General features: G+C 37.5%; 1 protein-coding gene across 2 annotated transcripts in view; it reads left to right on the forward strand.

The window, feature by feature from the left end:
- Nucleotides 1-18,147, forward strand: part of LOC135717129 (dipeptidyl peptidase 4) — a 57,525-nt gene extending 39,378 nt beyond the window's left edge. For both annotated transcript variants that reach the window (XM_065239077.1, XM_065239078.1), the window contains 6 exons: nt 651-826; nt 8,572-8,782; nt 8,845-9,030; nt 9,273-9,430; nt 17,098-17,303; nt 17,840-18,147. In XM_065239077.1, the coding sequence (XP_065095149.1) occupies nt 651-826; nt 8,572-8,782; nt 8,845-9,030; nt 9,273-9,430; nt 17,098-17,303; nt 17,840-17,977 (1,075 nt within the window). In that variant the 3' untranslated portion in view covers nt 17,978-18,147. The remainder of the gene's footprint in view (nt 1-650; nt 827-8,571; nt 8,783-8,844; nt 9,031-9,272; nt 9,431-17,097; nt 17,304-17,839) is intronic.
- Nucleotides 18,148-18,965: the final 818 nt, after the last annotated feature.

Consider the following 18,965-nt stretch of genomic DNA (forward strand, 5'->3'; position numbering starts at 1 on the left):
GTACAAAAGGCATACTGAATGTCTCAAATTTGTTAGCTCCCCCTACCTTCACTAAAGTCCTACCTAAAGTTCGATTTGAACAACATTTGACAGACATCCTTACATTCCCTGTAGGGATTTAACCTTCACTCCCTAGAGCGTGACGTACTTAATCTCGCTACTTGGCTTTGACGCTCGTATTAATACGAGCTGTCACCCACTATCAACTCAGTGTTCTTTGAAGCACTTCCACAGTTATTAATTGAGAGCTTTCTATTCCAACCAATGCATGAATTTGTATATTGTGTGGCAAGCACAATGCAGCTCTATGTCCAGGGAAGTTGAGCCTTTACTGATTAGGCTATTTGAGGCACACCATATGCACTTACTGCATGCACTTAGGCATGGCGTACTAAATGCATGGCCTCAATATGGTCATTTCGGAAAAGGTTTCGAGTGATGCATATTGATTAGCCTCGAGAATGAGTGGAAATTTAAATGAACATTGATATACATATTTGATGAAATAGTTTTTAATTTTATTCCCTGCACAATGTCTATTTACTTAGTTTTATGTGCATTTTTTTATTTTAAATTCTTAACTAACTATGGAAGCTCTTATTTCAAATTTAATTATAAACCTTTACATTATTGTATCATTCCATCTACAGGTCTGAGCCAACGTGTGTCACCTGCGATCTGAGTGAAGTATTGTGGAGTAGCCGATATTATTATAGTAATTGTACACACTTCAACGCTTATGTGAGCCCTCCATCTTATGCAGCTACGAATTCAGGAATTACTCATTACATTTTAGAATGTAAAGGACCAGGATTACCATTAGCAGGTATGATCTATGATACACTCTATTATGGCGGCTCACCTCAGTTTGTCAATCTTGAAAAAAAAAACAGACTTCAAACTTTGGTTACCGTTATGAAAGGGTCTTCACCTACTGTGTCACCTGACCCATAACGAATAAACGTTATATCCGAGGGATCGTATGCCGTAATGCACCGAATACCGGACGGTTCGTCAATCCAGACTTGGTGCTTCATTTTGAAAAAAAAAAGTGATGAATTTATGATAGGCTACCCTCCCGTTCACCCTTAAATATTGAAATGGGAATTACTATGGAAGAATTTCAAAAATCACCTATATCGTTCTAACTTTACTTCTACTTGTTTAAATGTTGGAAAAATTCAATATTTTGTTGCTATGGCAATAACCAAAAATTATTATGTTGTTACGATCAGTTTTACAGCATCAAGAAAGATAGAAATGCAAATAAATGATTAAGTAGGTAAATTGGCAGATGAATATGTGCAAGACAAAAACGCCAATTTCATCATAACCACAACTGGCTTGTTGGTCATTGTCATGACAACTATAACCGCTGTATTTATAGTCTGGCGGATAGAATCTCGGGAACCAATTGACTTGTCAAATAGTGGAACGATTCAAGTTACGGCCAACATCAGGTAGGGTCCAACAAAGATGAAAAGCAATAATTTTCCATACTAATTAATTCAAATCTTAAATTTTTTTGGGGTTATGAATCGAACTAGAGGGTGACCTATTAGAAATTCATCACTTTTTTCAAAATAATCCGGACATTTTTTTAAATAATAAATATGTACGAAATATGTTTTAGCACAGCAAGCAATGATAGCCAACTTTTAAAGGTGTCCGGATTTATGGACTAAGTGTCCGGTTTTCGAGCTTTTACGGTACCTTGTAGCATATAGCACAATGAACGTAGTTTAGGCGAGGTATATGATCTCACGGATACAACGTTTAATTACAAGCATGTCACATTAGACTGATGCAAAATTGGAAATTTTCGTGCCACAGTGCTCAAAAGGTTTTAATTTGGGCCCTGATTAGCCTCCCAAAATTTGAACTCATTTAGTGATAAACTGACTTGGCACAAACCATTTGAAGTTTATATGGGAATTACTATGGAGACACCTTAATTTCGATTCACATCTATCTCAAAATTTACCAGTTCACTCTACTTTAGAAAATGATAACTGCGCTTGTTGAAAATTTTCTCAGCTACAACTTTGTTCAAGACCACTTTTCAATCAAATGTAAGGAACAAAAATTATTAATGATTCAAGTCACTGATGTCGTATGATTATGCTCAATCAAATGTTCAGCAGGCAACATTGGTGTTTATGGCGCGTAGAATAGAGGACAAAAATCATGGCTACTATGTCACACTGCAGAATACAGTGTTGCTCACAATACAGTTGCTTAATCTTGCCATAAGATTATCAATCTCTTAAACAATTAATAACTATTTTATTTGACATTTGGTTGAAAAACAATTTTCTGCAAAGTTGTAGCTGATAAAAGTTCCCATAAGAATAGCAATAGAATTTGTTAACAGTACAATATGTAAAAAGGCTAAAAGACAATGAACAAGAAGTTTTGTTTTAACATAGTAATTTCTATATAAACTTCAAATGGTTTGTGCCATGTCAGTTTCTAATCAAATGAGTTTAAACTTTCGGAGGCTAATCAGTACCCGATTTGAAACCGTTTGAACACTGTGGAGCGAAAATTTCAAATTTTGCATCAGTCTAATGTCACATATACTACAGTTATTAGTCAGGTAATACAGTTGTACATATTTATATTATTTTTGAATTACGTTTTGAACTGCTTATTTCTTAGTGGTTACTTTTATTTTATCTAAAATTATGTGTTCTCGTAAAGCTCATGTATAGGAAGGCGAAATGATGCAAATAGGAAGTAGCAATCGGTACGTCACTCAAGAAGACCACAGCTTTTAATCTCGAGAATATAATTATGGATGGCGAAAAAGATGGCTAGATCGCACTCTCATGCTCATTGGAATACTCAAGGTTTCCATGGTGATATCACCACTTCATCGTTTATCACTGTGCTCGCTATCGATGTAGCTTCCGTAAACTTCTTAACTTCTAGGAATAATATTTTTTTGTCGATTTATTCTTTATCAACATAACGATAACAAAGATATGTATCGCACCTATCAGTTCATTGTGTGTCAGAAGAACAACGATCATATTGCGAAATTTACTGGTTTAGTAATCTAAGCACCTTCCTACGCAACCATCTATTCTTGTGGCCAGTGCTGATAAAAATCATTGCTTCTAAACTGATATAAAAAGTACCTAATATTGAGTTCCATACACCAGCATTCACCCAGGTCAACAGTTCCGTACGCAAACTTAATTTTACGTTAACACACTTGATGTTGTTTTCATTTAATCAGCATCAGCATTTAGTCGCATGTAAGCAGTCTATGTACTTACTTGTAAGTTATTTTCATTCAACTGAAGTTAAAACTACTCAATATTAAGTTGTACACCACTTACTCAACGTTAACTTTGAACAGAAGGCTTCCCTTATGTAGAATTGCTTTAATCGTTTTTGATAACAAACGTGAAAGCGAATGAGAGACACCAACTCAATATCATCAATACAGTTGAAAACCAAAATAACCCACTAGCGGCAATCGATTTTACTCTCGTTCTGTACGTTGAACATAATTTTGGAACTAGTGCGCTGTATAGCGCATCATTTTGCGACTACAGGGCACTACTTCCGACTCTAAGTTTAAAGTACAGAATGAGAGTAAAATCGATTGCTGCTAGTGGGTTATTTAGGTTTTTAACCAAGGGGTACTCAACTCTACACATCTCAATCAGTGCCGAGTCGAGGGGCACGCACTAGCCTTTCAATACTACACAGCCTGCTGACCAAATATTTTATATCTTGCCATGACTGCATTAAATACTTTAAATACACTCTTAATTTCAATGAATACTTTAATTACTCACAAAATTTTATATTTAAATTATTTTCAATATAGTTAAATTATTTGTCATTGCATAAATTATCGTTAATTATTTGTTGATTACTTTAAATACCACTTAAAGTATTTAAGTTCAAATTATTGCTGTCTTCAAAGTATTTAAATTACTACGATGTATTTTAAATATCACGCACTTATTTCTGGAAGGACGCGCCCCTCGTGCCGAGTACTTTATCTGTGCCAAAAGCTGTGCCAAGCGTTGTGCCGAACGTGCCGAAGAGCCGCAATCAATTTTTCAGTCTCAGTATACCATGAGTTTGGCAACCCTGCAGTTATGACTTTTGAGATTGTTTGTTTACAACTTCAAGCTCTCATGGATGGTTCATTGAAAAATGGAAAACGGATATGTGAACATTAATTTCAATATTAAGGATATACGAGTGTTGAAAGTAAAACGAGCATAACATAATACGCGTGTGGTGAGATCATTCATTCCGCTTGGGTCAATGATGATAGAACAGAGTTCAACATCGATTTTAATCTTTAAATTCATCTCGGAAAAGGCAGAATTAGAAAAAAAAAAATATCATTAGGCTTATACCTAGATTTTTGCACTATCAGTATGGCCTACAGAACTGATCTTAACCAGGTTAGCCAAGGCGAACCCAAACCAAAATATAGAAGCCAAGTGATCAAGGCAGGGAGGACAACCATTTTACTATAAATATGCTAAAAAATGTACATGTTAGAAATATAACAAGATTCTAACCTCCCTTAAACCCAGCAACACAAAGGCTTTCGGTGAAATTGCGTGCGGTAAAATGGCATTTGGCTAAATTTTCCGTAGATTTTTTTTTCGCCCCTCCCTAGCTCGAAACCCGGCTACGTCCTTGGATACCTACCATCGTTAAAGCCGTTGCTACAAAAATTGCACCAGTATTGACAGACATTTTCATTTGGAGTAAACAAACCTTAGCAACGGGTAAATCGATTAAAAAAACTTCAGCGCTCAACAGTGTTGCTGTTTTATATAATATTTGTCGTGTCATACGTAGCGTGTGCCTTAACGTGCCGAACAGAATGTCATACTGTGTTTCGGCACAGTGTGCAGTGGTGATTCCCCCTTGTTTTTAACAGTAATTGGATTAAACAAGCAATAAGTCTAAATTAATATAATAATAACTTTTTTCTCAGTAGTGTAATTGTTTTGCAGTCTTCGGAAAAGTTGTTTTTTATAGTATCCTCAATTTTAGTCCGAGATTTGGTGAAATTTGAGCAATATTTTAATTTCTGGTAAGCAAGTGAATAGGATCGTTCCGTTTCCCTTACAACATTTAAAATTCTCCTGCAAATTTTCAAATTTAGCACAGTTGTTGGGAACCTCAATTTGCATTGAAAGAGCAGTGAGGAACAGGGGGTTGTAACGTTGACCCACCCTTACGCCCAATATACAAAGAGGGTGTGAAAACTACCGAGCATCACTATTCCCAACGCAGCCTGCAAAGTGCTTTCAGATCATCTTTTGCCGCCTATCGCTGCTACTGTGATTTGTTTTGCTTTTTTGTTCTGTTTGGGACATAAATACACTGACCAGATTTGATCAATTGTAGTAGGGGAAATGGCTCTAATGTATGGATCTAAGTTTGGGTCCATTGCTAAAAATCTGCTATTTATCAATTTTATCTAGATGAACGACGCGTTCATCTAGATAAAATTGATAAATAGCAGATTTTTAGCGCAATGACGCATTGGGACGGTACTAATGGATATTTTTGGTAGCTATTGAAAATTTAGTCGACCGCTGATTTTTTTAACGGGCCCATATTATGGGCATTTAGGCCAACATTACATCCGTTTCCCCTATATCCCGTGTCCTTAGTTTAGTGCCATCACTATTGAGAAATGATGAAGTATTCGGTTTTGCTACATTTGTCATACTTACCATTCGGAACCGATTCTAATTGAATGGTCCTGCTATTTATACCATAAAACATTGTAACCATTGTATGTAGTCTACTCTTGCTTGACGAAATAAATAAATACCTTTCGAAGAGTTAGCGTACCCTCCAAAGCCACGCCCCTTTGTCAGTCAAAATTGGATTCCTTAGCAACAAAATCAAGCAATGACACCTATATTAACCATGCATCAGCAAGGGAACAACGAATAGAAAATTAAGAATCACTTTGATGAAGACCAATCCATGTTTTCCTTGTTTCAATGCTTGTTGCGCTATAATCGTGAGATTAAACCAAATTAACTGTTTTCTGAACAATTCACAAAATAGATTTACGTCACATTGTCATCTTACGACAGTAAGGTTCGGTGTGGTTTGTTGGTAGATCTTACACCATAACGCACCACGAAGAGGTGATTGTAGGAATTAAGCATTAGTTTTACTAATTATAAAATTTAAGATTAAATAGTTTGATTAAAATTGACGCACCCCTTGACTAAAAAAGATAGATCGTATCTGCTAGAGAGGATGAGTATTTGGAAATGACTTTACTCTTCGAATTGATATGTTCGAGTTTTCTATTACGTATGCGTAAGGTAATTGTATATTCGTAATCTGCATGTCAAATGGAACCGAAATCCAAAATTTCTTTAATTTTGGAGCACTGGCAACTATTTTAAATAAGTGTGATTACATTTGAAAAAAATCACTATCTTTGCTGTCAATTTGTTAGTTTAGTATCAAACAGTAAATGGGATTGAAAAAATATATTGTTGTACTCAGAAAACGAAGCTCTTTCAGATAGAATCAGGTACAACGATTCTCATTATGCAACCTATATACACTGCAACTTGGTTGTCAACTTGATTCTACGACTGGTTGTCGGATCTCCTTTCAATCAGTTCGTCAACTGAGAAACAATTTCACAACTGCGCCATACACAATCCAATCTGCTATTCGACTTGTACGTCAACCTGTTGGCCAACCTATTTAAAATACACGCGGTGTTTATGCAACTTCCCTATAAACACTACTGCAACCAGACTTAACTCCGCCCACCATAAATCATACCGCTTTGATTTTCCTTCAACAAATTGACCTGACTGATAAAGAATATACGTTGTATCAGCGGGATCGCATACCTCGTCATACCTCATAGCATTATTCATCAATTATATACCGTATGATACCATTGATAGTAAATAGCTATGGAAGAAAATGGACGACAACGGTTTTCTCGAGAAATTTACTAGACTGATCAAGGCTACGATGGATGGTGTACGGTGCTGTGTGAAGATATTGAGTGCGTAATCGGACACGTTTGAAAAACGCAAAGGTCTTCAACAAGGCGATAGTTTGTGCATCCTGTTGAAACGTGCGGGTAGTATCTTCAATAAATCCAGCCAGTTAATTTGCTTCGCGGATGACATGGAAATTGTCGCAAGAACGTTCCAAGCTGTGGTAGAACAGTACATCAGATTACATATCTGTTGGCTCGAGGAACCGACCGCGATAGAGCTCACATAAGTGTAATAATAGAGGGGGGGGAGGTAGTCGATGAATTTGTGTACGTTGGATCATAAGTGACATTTGATAACTCGTAACTATTGCCGGAAGTCAGTTTAATCTTGTCCCTACTAAGTGTACCATGAACAAGACGCTGAAAAGACCGATAATTCGTCATGGGCACGGGACGTGGACAATGCTCGATGATGATGACGCATCCTAAGAACTACTTTGGTGGTTTATATGAAAACGGCGTATGGAAGAGATCAATGAACCACGAACTGGCGCAACTTAAAGGGTGGGCCCAGTATCCAGAAAGTCGCTATTGCTGAAAGGGTACAATGGGTGGAAAACGTTGTACGAATGTTAGACAACAATCCCGCGTAAAATGCAGTTTACCTCGATTTCGCCCGGTACACGACGTAGAGAAAAGTAGTGCGCTAGGTGGTTAAAAAATTTCGCATGGATGTATAGATTTTAACTTTTTTTTAACCCGTGGTGAAACCAAATTTAATTAAAATGCTTAGATATGTATAATATAATACGAAATTTTTTAAAAAATCTTCCATACCTCACCGTGAAGGAATTTTGGAACCATCATTATGTTGAAATTATGTTCGCCACGAGGGTCAACTTTTGATCACGAATTCTACATCACTCGTGAAAAAAGTGTCGCATTATCGGATTTTCTTCCTTATACATTGTTATAGTTATAGGCATATCACTAACATTTCTTGCGGTTTTACTTTATTTTTAAGTTTTACTTCTATTTATTTTAAGTTTTTCATTAAGGAACTTCATGTTCTAAATCAAAACCAATAATGACACTTGTTCCTGTTTAATTTTGTAAGACTTTTTAATAGACCTATAATTGTAGCCATCTTTTAAGATTTTACGAATAATTTATCAAATCTTCTAAAAGGTGTTACGGAAGAAGGAGTAAACATAATTAAAATAATGTTTACTCCTTCTTCCATATACCGTTCCAAATGGAACCAATGTTCTCTCGCCATAGGTTTCCGGAAATTGATATTGTCAGGAATAGATATAAAAATGTGCAACACTGTAAGTGCTTTAGTTTTTGACTAACGCTGATGTACAAACAATTATTACTAACACTTCGTTTAACACCAGTTCAGCAATGTCAAACTACTATTTGTGTCGACGTATGGCATTAAATGTAGTAATTATTAAACTCGGTTAAGTACCACTTCTATGTGATGAAAGTTAATGTTGCTTTTAAACTAATTATAACCGATTACTTTTGAACTACCTATAGCGATGAACAATTAAATTATACGTTTTTTAATTTTTTCCATACAGTGGTTCATACTGCGCTAAATCACCGGCTTGTACGCGTTTTGTATGACACTAGGCCTGCATTTACAAGGAAATTACAAGAACTTGCGCTTCCAACCCAACGATCCTTCGAGATTCCATTGCCGCATGGGACACGTGCAGCTGTACAACTATTGCTTCCACCCAGCTGGAGAGAAGAACTTCGAGATGCGGCATTTCCTGTGCTAGTTGAAGTGTGAGTAAAACTGTGTTGCACTGATACTAACAGAATGTATATCTATGCTGAATCCTTTTTAGTAACGGCAGACCTGGATCTATGGCAGTTTCAGACGAGTTCAAAATCGATTGGGGTACCTATATGGCAAGCCATAATGATGTTGTCTATATAAGACTCGATGTACGTGGAGCAAGAGGGCAAGGCAAAAAAGCTTTGTACCGACACATTGGTGGAGTTGAAGTTCAAGATCAAATAGCAGCACTAAGGTACATTTAAAAATTAGTCAGTTAACGTCAGCGTTAACGTCTTTACCTCTATCGCCAAAACCGAACCCCTACTTTTCATATTTCTTTCTGGAGGATCTTAACGTCAACCATTCAAATTCTGAAAATGTAGATCTTCCAGAGAAAAACATAGAAAATAGATTTATGACATGACATATTAGAACTTATTGGCATTACACACGAACGAGATTTTGTCATCAATTAACAAAATGTAAATTTTACAGGTACCTACTCGAGACTCTAAATTTTTTAGATGAGAACAGAGTTGGCGTATGGGGATGGGGCTACGGCGGGTACGTAACAGCCATGATCTTAGGGTCGCAGCAAAATGTCTTCAAGTGTGGTATATCGGTATCACCAATAACAGACTGGTTATATTACAGTAAGTAAACAATATTTGTTATAATGTAGAGGAAGAAGAAATATAGTAAAATAAGACCAAAAAGATTCAATATCGATAAAAGGTAAAAAGTTGAGTTTATGCTGTTATTTACATATAAAAATCAACCTTTATAAAAAAAGTATTGCAAAACTTGTACCACTATAACTATAGGACCTCAAGCTAACTAGGACAGCCAACCGGTGAACACTCGTGTTTATTTCAGTTACCTTGGGGACGTAATTTGTGATTAGCCCCGGTCCCTTTCAAATTGTTTCATTATTTATGTACGGTCCTTATATTTGAAAAGACGTTTCACATTCATCTAGTGATGGCCGATTTTCATTCGAATAATCGATTAATCGATTAACGAACCGAACAGTAAAATATTTTTAATCGGTTATATCATGCCGATATAAGCATTAACTTCTTCACAGGATCATTACCGATCGTTTCAAACAAGTTTTGCACTCTCATTGGTGGAAAAATGACAGGACAGCGAACAAAAAATATTCGATTAGTTGTTAATCGAGTAATTAAAAAATGGGACATCTCTGATTTTGGTGTGATTGTTTTGTTAAAAAAGCGCGCAAAATTTCATCTCTGCCGAGGGGGCAGCTAAACCACTAAATCACCTTGCATACTGGGGGTATTCATTGGATGAAAGGGACCGTGAAAGAGGACACTAAAATTGAAAGTTTTTCTTCCGACAGTTTCATCTTAGTATTCATCTTTGGGACAGCTATGCATGCACCCGCATAAAAAAATAACCAAAAGAGGTACCTATCCACCATTTCATAACAGTATATGATATGGTTGTACCATATATTGTGTTGTTTACATATGGTAGCTATTTATTAGGGCAGTTATGGTCTCTGTTCCAAGGATGGTTAAAAATATCCTGTGTTTACTATTCTCAGCTCAATCGGTTCCAGATCATTCTCCCTGATCTCATACTGCACTGGTTCATTGAAGTTTAAAGTCTGGTTAAAAGTAAATTTGGATGCATTTAATGTACAACCGCTCCCTATTAGTCAGAGCCAGAAAATTTTGACAGCATTTTTATTATACTTTAGCTGATGAAAATCTGTTGTACTTTAGCTGTAATCTACGATTCAAGAGTTTACTTTACCCTGGGAACGTAGCAACCATTGTTTAGATGCGTTAAACATGCAAATAAAATTATCATTAGTTCTTCAGTTCTCAACCGGAACAATGTTTATTCTTAAACTCTCAATACGGGACATAAATCCACTGCGACCAGTTATTTGATATATTGTGGTAGCGTTTTGAATCTAATGTCCGTCCTACTAAGCATAACCCATACATAACCTTTTTTTTTGAACGGATATGAACTCAAAAATGGAGTGGTTCTACTATATATGACTTCCAAATCTCGACTACTTTTTCGAAGGGACGTATCAGCTTTTGTAAACATTGCATTTGATCGCCGATTTGGCGTAACTGGTAGCTCCCTCACGCATACTAACACCACTATCAGGTAGGGGGAAATTTCCCCTATCTGATGGTACTATTAAAATCTTTGGAGAGAAAGTCGACGAACAGTATCGATCATCGCGTTTACGCCCTTATGCATGCTCACTGTCGAGTTATTTACGAAAGAGAGAGTCGATGAAGAGAATTGAGAGAATGTAGATTTGTCTATTTGAAATCGTAGTTAGATAGCCTGAATGACACGACGAGAGCGGGATGGTCAGTATGTAGACTGATTAGTGGCCGGTAATGCGAAATCATTTGGTAGGCCATTCGAGGGGATCCCGATCCCGGGAGCTGGAAACCGAAGGAAATTTAGGACCGAAAGTCCAGAATCGCAATCATACTCGCCTGGAGTTGTAGGCCGGAAGTCCCCGATTTTTGTTGCTGTTTTGCTTGAAAACAGCTTTTCGGCTTCGCACTTCCATAATATAACATATTATGTTGATGTGATGCGAAAAGTGAGAAAGCAAATGAAAGTGATCTTGCTCACTGAGCAATGTGAGTTACTCGAGGTGCCTCAAAAGCAACTCTGAAGTTGCTCATGAATAGGAGCTGCCTTGCCTCTTGCTAATCACCCATATTCTTGTTTTCGTTCAAACCGTATTTTCCATACAAAAAATAAAGTTTTTTTGTATGGAAAATACGGTTCAAACGAAAACAAGAATATGGGTGAATATGTGTTCCTTTGAGATCTTAATGCCAGTTACTCACCACGAAAAAGTTATGTGCCTAGATCTTCTCGTAGCCTAAATAATTTTTCAAGTCGAAGCTAAATTCAATAACTACTGTTCGGAAACCGCCCATGCATTAATTATGTCACGCTAAATCGAGCAAAAAATTACCCCCTCCGTCAAACACCATGCACTCATTTTCTACGGGCATTCGTCAAAAACATTAAGAAGAGTGAGAAGCTGGATTGTGAAGACCCGTCCCGGATAAAAAAGAGCATAATGAGGGACGGAGTCATTCATCAGCAGAACGGAATAGCGGAGCGTAGTAACAGTGCGCTCGTCAAAATAGTGTTGGACAACCGAAGAAGATCTGGGCGAAAGCCGTGTCTACCGCTGCATATGTCGTGAACAGATGCCGTAATCGTGCACTGGAATCTAAAATGCCAGAAGAATCATGGAGGGTGAAAAAACCATACCTTAAGCATCTGCGAGTGCTTGGATCCCAAGTTATGGTATATTGTCCAAAGCAAAAGCGACAGAAAATCGATCCGATTTCCGTAGAAAGGATTTTCGTTGATTATGCCGAAAATTCAGAGTGTACATCCTGATTGAAAACGAGGTCATCATCAGTAGGGACGTGGTGTATCAATCTGCAGAGTTCATAGAGTTGCATTCTCGGTTAGAAACTGGTGACCATCAACTTCTAGAATCCGATACAGAGGTGGATCCCGGTTCCTCAACCAACGTGACAACGGCTGATGTCGCGCTCCCAACCGAGGGGGACGACTCTATCTACGATGCAGGAAATATTGTGTTTTGCTGTGGCTAGCTGCGCGTACGCTGAGTAGATAAAAAGAAGATTTATCACGATTTTGATGATTTCTTGCAAAAAGATGATGCGCAATGCAAGTAGATGCGAGAAATGAAAGAAGATTTTTCGAAGATTTATTCGCTAGTGTGAGATTTTTTGGGCATCTAGAATTGAGATTTAGATGTGTCGCCCCCCCCCCCTCACTCCTATCGCAACAAAATAGATCAGTTGATGAGCAGCAGGGATTTAGGCGCAGTGGTCGGGAGCACCAACTTCAAGGCAAATATACAGATTTGTCCTGATGACTTCACAGAACCATGTCAAAGATTTCCGGCGAAAGGCATTCTGAGACGGCAGATGATCTCAAGCGACTAAATATAGAGCAATGGATGAAGGCCAAGTAACAGGAGATTCAAGCGCTGGAGGAGAACAAAACCAGAAAAGCGAGTCGCAATAAGTGGGTGCACAAGACCAAACGAGGACTAAACGGCCAGGTGGAACGATTCAAGGCAGGTCTGGTACTGGTTGCTACCAGCTCTACGGAGTAGATTAAGATGAGGTATATGCTCCCGTTGTGCGCTACTTGACGATCCGATATCTGAGGTCACTGGTCGTCAAACATAATTTGGACGTGGATCAAAAAGCCGCAGTAACCGCTTTCATGCAAGGTAAGTTGACTGGGCTTCATCCAGGATCTGTCAAAGGTTTGTCGATTGAAGAAAGTACTTTACGATTTGAAACAGTAAAGCTGGGTTTGGAATCTCCAGTTAGACGAAGCATTGTGTGAATTTGGATTGGAGCGTTCGTTATCGGATCCCTGCCTCTATTTCAAGTTCGATGGATATCAAATGATGTTTGTAACCAGCTATGTGGACGATTTTCTTCTATTCACCAACGATCAGGAGATGAAGAAGAGATTTAAAACTTTCCTCAACAGTCGCTCAGTATTTAGGAATTAGGAGAAACAAAGTTTTGTTTAGGTCTAAGAATCACTCGCAACTGATAGAAAGGCAAGCTCTGGCAGGAAGATATATTCGTTTAAACTTGGTAAACTGCAATCCTGTTTCGACTCCAGCAGACGCTACGGCTAAGCTCGATAGAACGATGTGTCCATCCGATCCGTAAGAATTTCAAGAGATGCAGGCAGTGATGCAAAATATCATGACTCTCACGTGACACTCGCCTACGCATCAACCGACTATCGCTGATAGAACGTTTTGTCACGCAGTGAGAGGTAGAACCATGGCAAACAACAATCACCAGTAAAGGTCGCTGCTTACAAGCAAAACGTTACACTCGCTGCTGATGATGAAAAGCACAACGAAAACAGTGAAGACTTCTGCAGTACGATCATGAGAAAAAGCGAAACGACAGAAGAAAATGAAAACAATGCCTACGCATTCCAAGTTCGTCTCGACAGGCGCGACTGTGTGAGTTACCAACAAAGCAGGCAACATTAAACGGAAGCTGTTGGGCTCACTCACCAACACACTCACATAAGCCAGTAAAGCAGCAACTGCTTCAAAACGAACACATATGAGTGTCGTGATTTTCGGGAATGACCAGATCGGTGATGGATCACAACCAAAGACGACATTCACCAGTAGCTTTTTACTTCTTTCGTCAACTTGATGGATGGTCATGGAGAGAGTTTCGACAAGCACATCAGCTGTTTGACGACCGTGATTGTGATCGGTCGCAACTCTGGATGCAGGTCATCCAATACAAGGAAGCAGTGGGATCCTCTACGTACATCGCATTTTCTATAGACATGGGCCCTTATTATGGGTGTCACTTCACGGTGAAAACGAAGTGAAGTGACCAGTTGTCACTCACGGTGAAGTGATTGCCGTGTAAATCAAATGGGAATCACTTCACCGTGAGTGACAAGTTGTCACTTCACCGTGAAGTGATATCGGTAATAAGGGCCATGGTGAGCAAGTTTAGCAGCAATCCTGGTCGTAGGTAAAATGATCGAGCTCCCCATTCACTGAAGACAGTTTTCAACAAGAAGTAAGCTCCGTATTTGACAACATTTTATAACAGATGGAACAGCGTTGATAAACAATCATATCGTGGATCGGACTAACTTTTATGACTATGCCAATTGAAGAAGGTCGTGATGGACTTCGAGCTTAAGTATTATTCTGATATTGTTATAGTGGATCAGTGGATCAGAGGTGGAAGTATTTAAGACATAGATGAGAGAGCTACTATCTACCCTGAGCCCTTCGACTCCATCAGTAATTATGAACAGTATCCTTGAACATTTTCCTAGTATCGAAACGACTCTAAGAATTGTTTATCGTTTCCTGCAAGTTCAAAATTATAAAAAGACATCTGCGTTCCCAAATGGGCAAAGACAAACGCTCCCTTCCAGAACTTGATTTTTAATGATATTTTGCATCAGTTTTCTGCAGCTAAGACACGTAAGGTTAAATTTTTATTTGATTTTCAACGATGTTAGGGATATTTGACTGGAGTGATGAATAGATAATTTCGTGTCAGCTTATCAATCTTCAAGAAAAAATGCTGATTACAGTTTTATTACGTCAACGTTTCAATCCAGGGGTTGGGATCATCATCAGCGCTCGTTATTAATCACCTTGTGTGGTTTGTGTGATTCCCTACAGATGGATGAAGAGAAGGGTATTTAGAGATGAACTAGCCTAAGGCTAAAAATCTCTTTAATAAAGAATTAAAAAAAAAAAAAAAGAGAAGGGTATCGTGATCCCCACCGCTGGATTGAAACGTCGGCGATGATTAAACTGTAATCAGTGCTATTTCTGAGCGGCACCAGTGGTGTAGTGGTAAGCGTGATTACCTCTCACCCCAGCAGGCCTGGTTTCAATCCCAGTCGGCGCCGCCGGGATGTTCTGAGGCATAACATCTCTGATCACGCCTTCCTTCGGTAGGGAAGTAAGGCCGTTGGTCCCCGGTTCATGCGTTGATGGGTCGATAGGTAGGGCCCGGGTGTGCGAGCTGCCTCCCTAGCGTCGGTAGCATTGGTGCTCAGCACGGAAAACAAGATCGACGGAAAATAAATCAAAGTGCTTTTTCTTGAAGACTGAAAAACCAAAACGAAAAGTAAGCGTTACTTAACTGATAAAAACAAATTGTATTACTGTATGTATTTATTTTACTCAACATATCATAACTTGTATGTGTAATAATAAAAATTCATTGAAGTACAAAGATCAAATATTTGAAATGAAGAACTATATGTGAAATACTAGCAATGAAATATCTTTAACGAAAAAACCGTTTTGAAGAGGGGCGTAATTTTCATGATTTGCCAGGGACGGTGCCAACCACAACTATGTTTCTGCTCACTATAAAGTAGCCGACATAGTATATTTTGGGCAAGTCAAGTATGGAAACCCCTGTTTTGACAGTCTCTTACCGTAACACCTTCTTCCTCAGCTATCTGTCCCAAGATACGTTTTCAGACAAATTTTCTGTGCTCATGCTAAGAATTTGCTTACAACAGTTAATTAAGATGCATTTGTTGATCATGGAATTTTTAATACTTTTTCTAAACATGGAATCAGACCAAAAGAAATTCTCCTGGTGTTTGAGCAACATGCATTTTCTTATTTCAAGTTCCATGGTCTATAATAAACAGACCCACATTTATATAGGGGAATTTTTTTTTAATTTTTTTTTTCATTGGGCCAACCATCAGATTTTTGCCATTAGGTGAGAAAACTACTCTCTGAAAATTTCAGTTCATTCGGATGTAACACGAGCTGAGCTTTTGATATCTCAATAAAACTAACTGGTTTCATGATGAAATCTTCAGCAACTGAACTACAAGTTTCGAAAATCTGAATCAAATCGAGGATAAGGATTTTTTTTATGATCGATAGAGTGTAGGAGTGTCATTTTTTCATGTATTTTATCCAAAATCTAAAACTTCCAGAGAATGGTTTTCTCATCTAAACGCACAAATCTAGAGGTTGGCCCGTGGAAAGTTAGAACTTTTATTTTTGTGGGCCAGTCTAGTCTATAACTTTGAAACATGTTGATCAATGTTGATGAAATATTTACTAGTTACTCGTCAAAATATAATAAACAAACTGACTCAGAACATTGGATCCTGCGTTCATATTTACTTTCAAACAGACTTTATTTGGAAACTTCAATTCAATATTAACTTGAGTTTATGCGCCGATTAAAAAAAGCATGCTATATTTTTCTGCTTCATTTGTATGGAAGCCCCCTCACAAAGGGGGGGGGGGGGGAAGTCTCGAACCAGAGTGTGGAGAGTGTTTCAATACTTCCGAAGGTTATACATAGCGGGACCTTTCAATTAGAGTCAGATCCTAGCGATAAATGCAAGAATGACAACTGTAAAAAAATCGAATACTTCATCATTTCTCAATAGTGATGGAGTAATACGACATGCACTAAACTAAGGACAAGGGATATACTACAATAGATTAAATCGCTGGTCGCAGTAGTGTTAAGCCCCGAAAAAAGTATATATATATATATATATATATATATATATATATATATATATATATATATATATATATATTTTTTTTTTTTCTTTTTTTTTTATTGCTTTTTAGAAGTGATTTTCAGCCGAAATATGATTCATTTTTATTGATAATTATGATTACACCTCCAAAGTAGGAAATGTTAACACGTATTTAAAACAACTTGTATTTATTCTTCATCTATAGATTCTGTGTTTACGGAAAGGATTTTAGGCGCACCGGCCGAAAACTACAAAGCATACGTTGAAGCAGATGCTACACAACGAGGAAAACAGATTCCTTCCAACTCTTATCTTCTGATGCATGGATTAGCAGATGTATCTGCGCCCTTTCAACATGGAATACAACTGGCAAGAGCACTGACTGCATCAGGAACAATTTTCGGATATCAAGTGAGTATAAGTTTATATTAGTTATGTAGGGGAAATGTCTCTAATGTTGGCCTATGGATCTAATATTGGGCCCATCGCTAAAAATCTGCTATTTATCAATTTTATCTAGATGAACGCGTTATTGGGACGTTAATAATGGAAATTTTTGGTTGCTATTGAAAATTTAGTCGATTGCTGAATTTATGTATGGACCCAAATTAAGGACACTTATACCCCGTACAGACTATGGCTTATATCATGTAATATAGAATGTCTTGCAATGAGCACTCATACATCTAGTTTTCACTGGAAATCCTATGTATGAGTGCTCATTTCAAGACAGCCTATATTACATGATATAAACCATAGTCTGTCCGGGGTATTAGGCTGACATTACCTGTATTTCCCCTATGACATATTTCTAAAAATCTTTCGTTCTATATTGAATTATTGACTGATAAGCCGGGATTAAAGATAGTCTAAACCTCTACAGTCGACCTATTCTTCGACATTCAAGTTTTACATAAAATTTACGGAACAAATTATTTTAATTTCAGAGCTACGCCGATGAAGGGCATGAACTGAGTGGAGTTCTCGAGCATGTCTATCGTACAATGGAAGATTATCTGAAAGGGTGCTTATCGCTGGATTCAGATGATGAAAAACCAAAGGAGGTGCACGTACCGAACGAGTAGTCGAACTGCGTTCTTCATCATCATTTAAGCATGTGCTGTGTAATATCAATTTTTGAACTTGATTTTATTTTAGTATGCGATATTTTTGTAAAAATACTACTACATATCACACTGTGGAAACATCGACAAAAATGAAAAGACAGCGCAATTATAAATGCAATCATGTTAAATTTTTAAAATCGTTCTTCCTTTTTTCATCGAAACAAAAATGAAAAAAAAAAACTCAAAACAAATTACAAACATTGCGCATATACGTGACGTGTTTACAATTTCCAATCGTGTAAATAGAATTAAATGTGATGATAAAACAAATTTCGCAACATTAGTGAAGTAGATTTTTGATATGCTCTTGCCTTAAAATTGTAAATAAACTTAAAGATAAAATCAAACTCGTGTACATAAACGCTATGACGGGCTTGTTTATCGTTGTTCAAAATTTTGTTTTGAATGATGTAATTAATAATCAATTGTTGTAAAATAAATTCACCAGTGATGCATATTGTTGTATATAACGGTTTTTAAATAACAGGCTTTAATTAATTCACATCCGAACTCAGAACAGTCTACTTACTCTTAAGCAGTTCCACGCCAAGTGACGAATCGGAAAATCTCGGCCTTCTTCTATTATCATGAAACTTTGCATAATTATTTATTATGGGCAGCGAATCCAAACACATGAAGCAACCAACGATAAAAACAAAACGCTTGCTACTACTACCACGATGAATTCTCTTTGTGATATAGCTTGATAGGAGTTGTAGAAGGATAATGCTATATGCTTGCCTGCTTTGTTGCAATATACACGGTTGAAGACATAGCAAGATCGGAATCGAAAAAAAAGACTTAACAAAAAATTCCCATTAACTGACAAAACCCCACGGCTGCAAAATGCGTATCATTGCATGTTGACATGGCTGGTTCTCGGCAATACGATGATCATTATGATTCAGCAACCATTCAAAAGGTATGGCTATCTACTTTCATATGT

This window comes from Ochlerotatus camptorhynchus, unplaced genomic scaffold (genome assembly GCF_037179485.1).
Source record: "Ochlerotatus camptorhynchus isolate MF236.1 unplaced genomic scaffold, CSIRO-AGI_Acam_v1.1 ptg000047l, whole genome shotgun sequence".
Taxonomy (NCBI): domain Eukaryota; kingdom Metazoa; phylum Arthropoda; class Insecta; order Diptera; family Culicidae; genus Ochlerotatus; species Ochlerotatus camptorhynchus.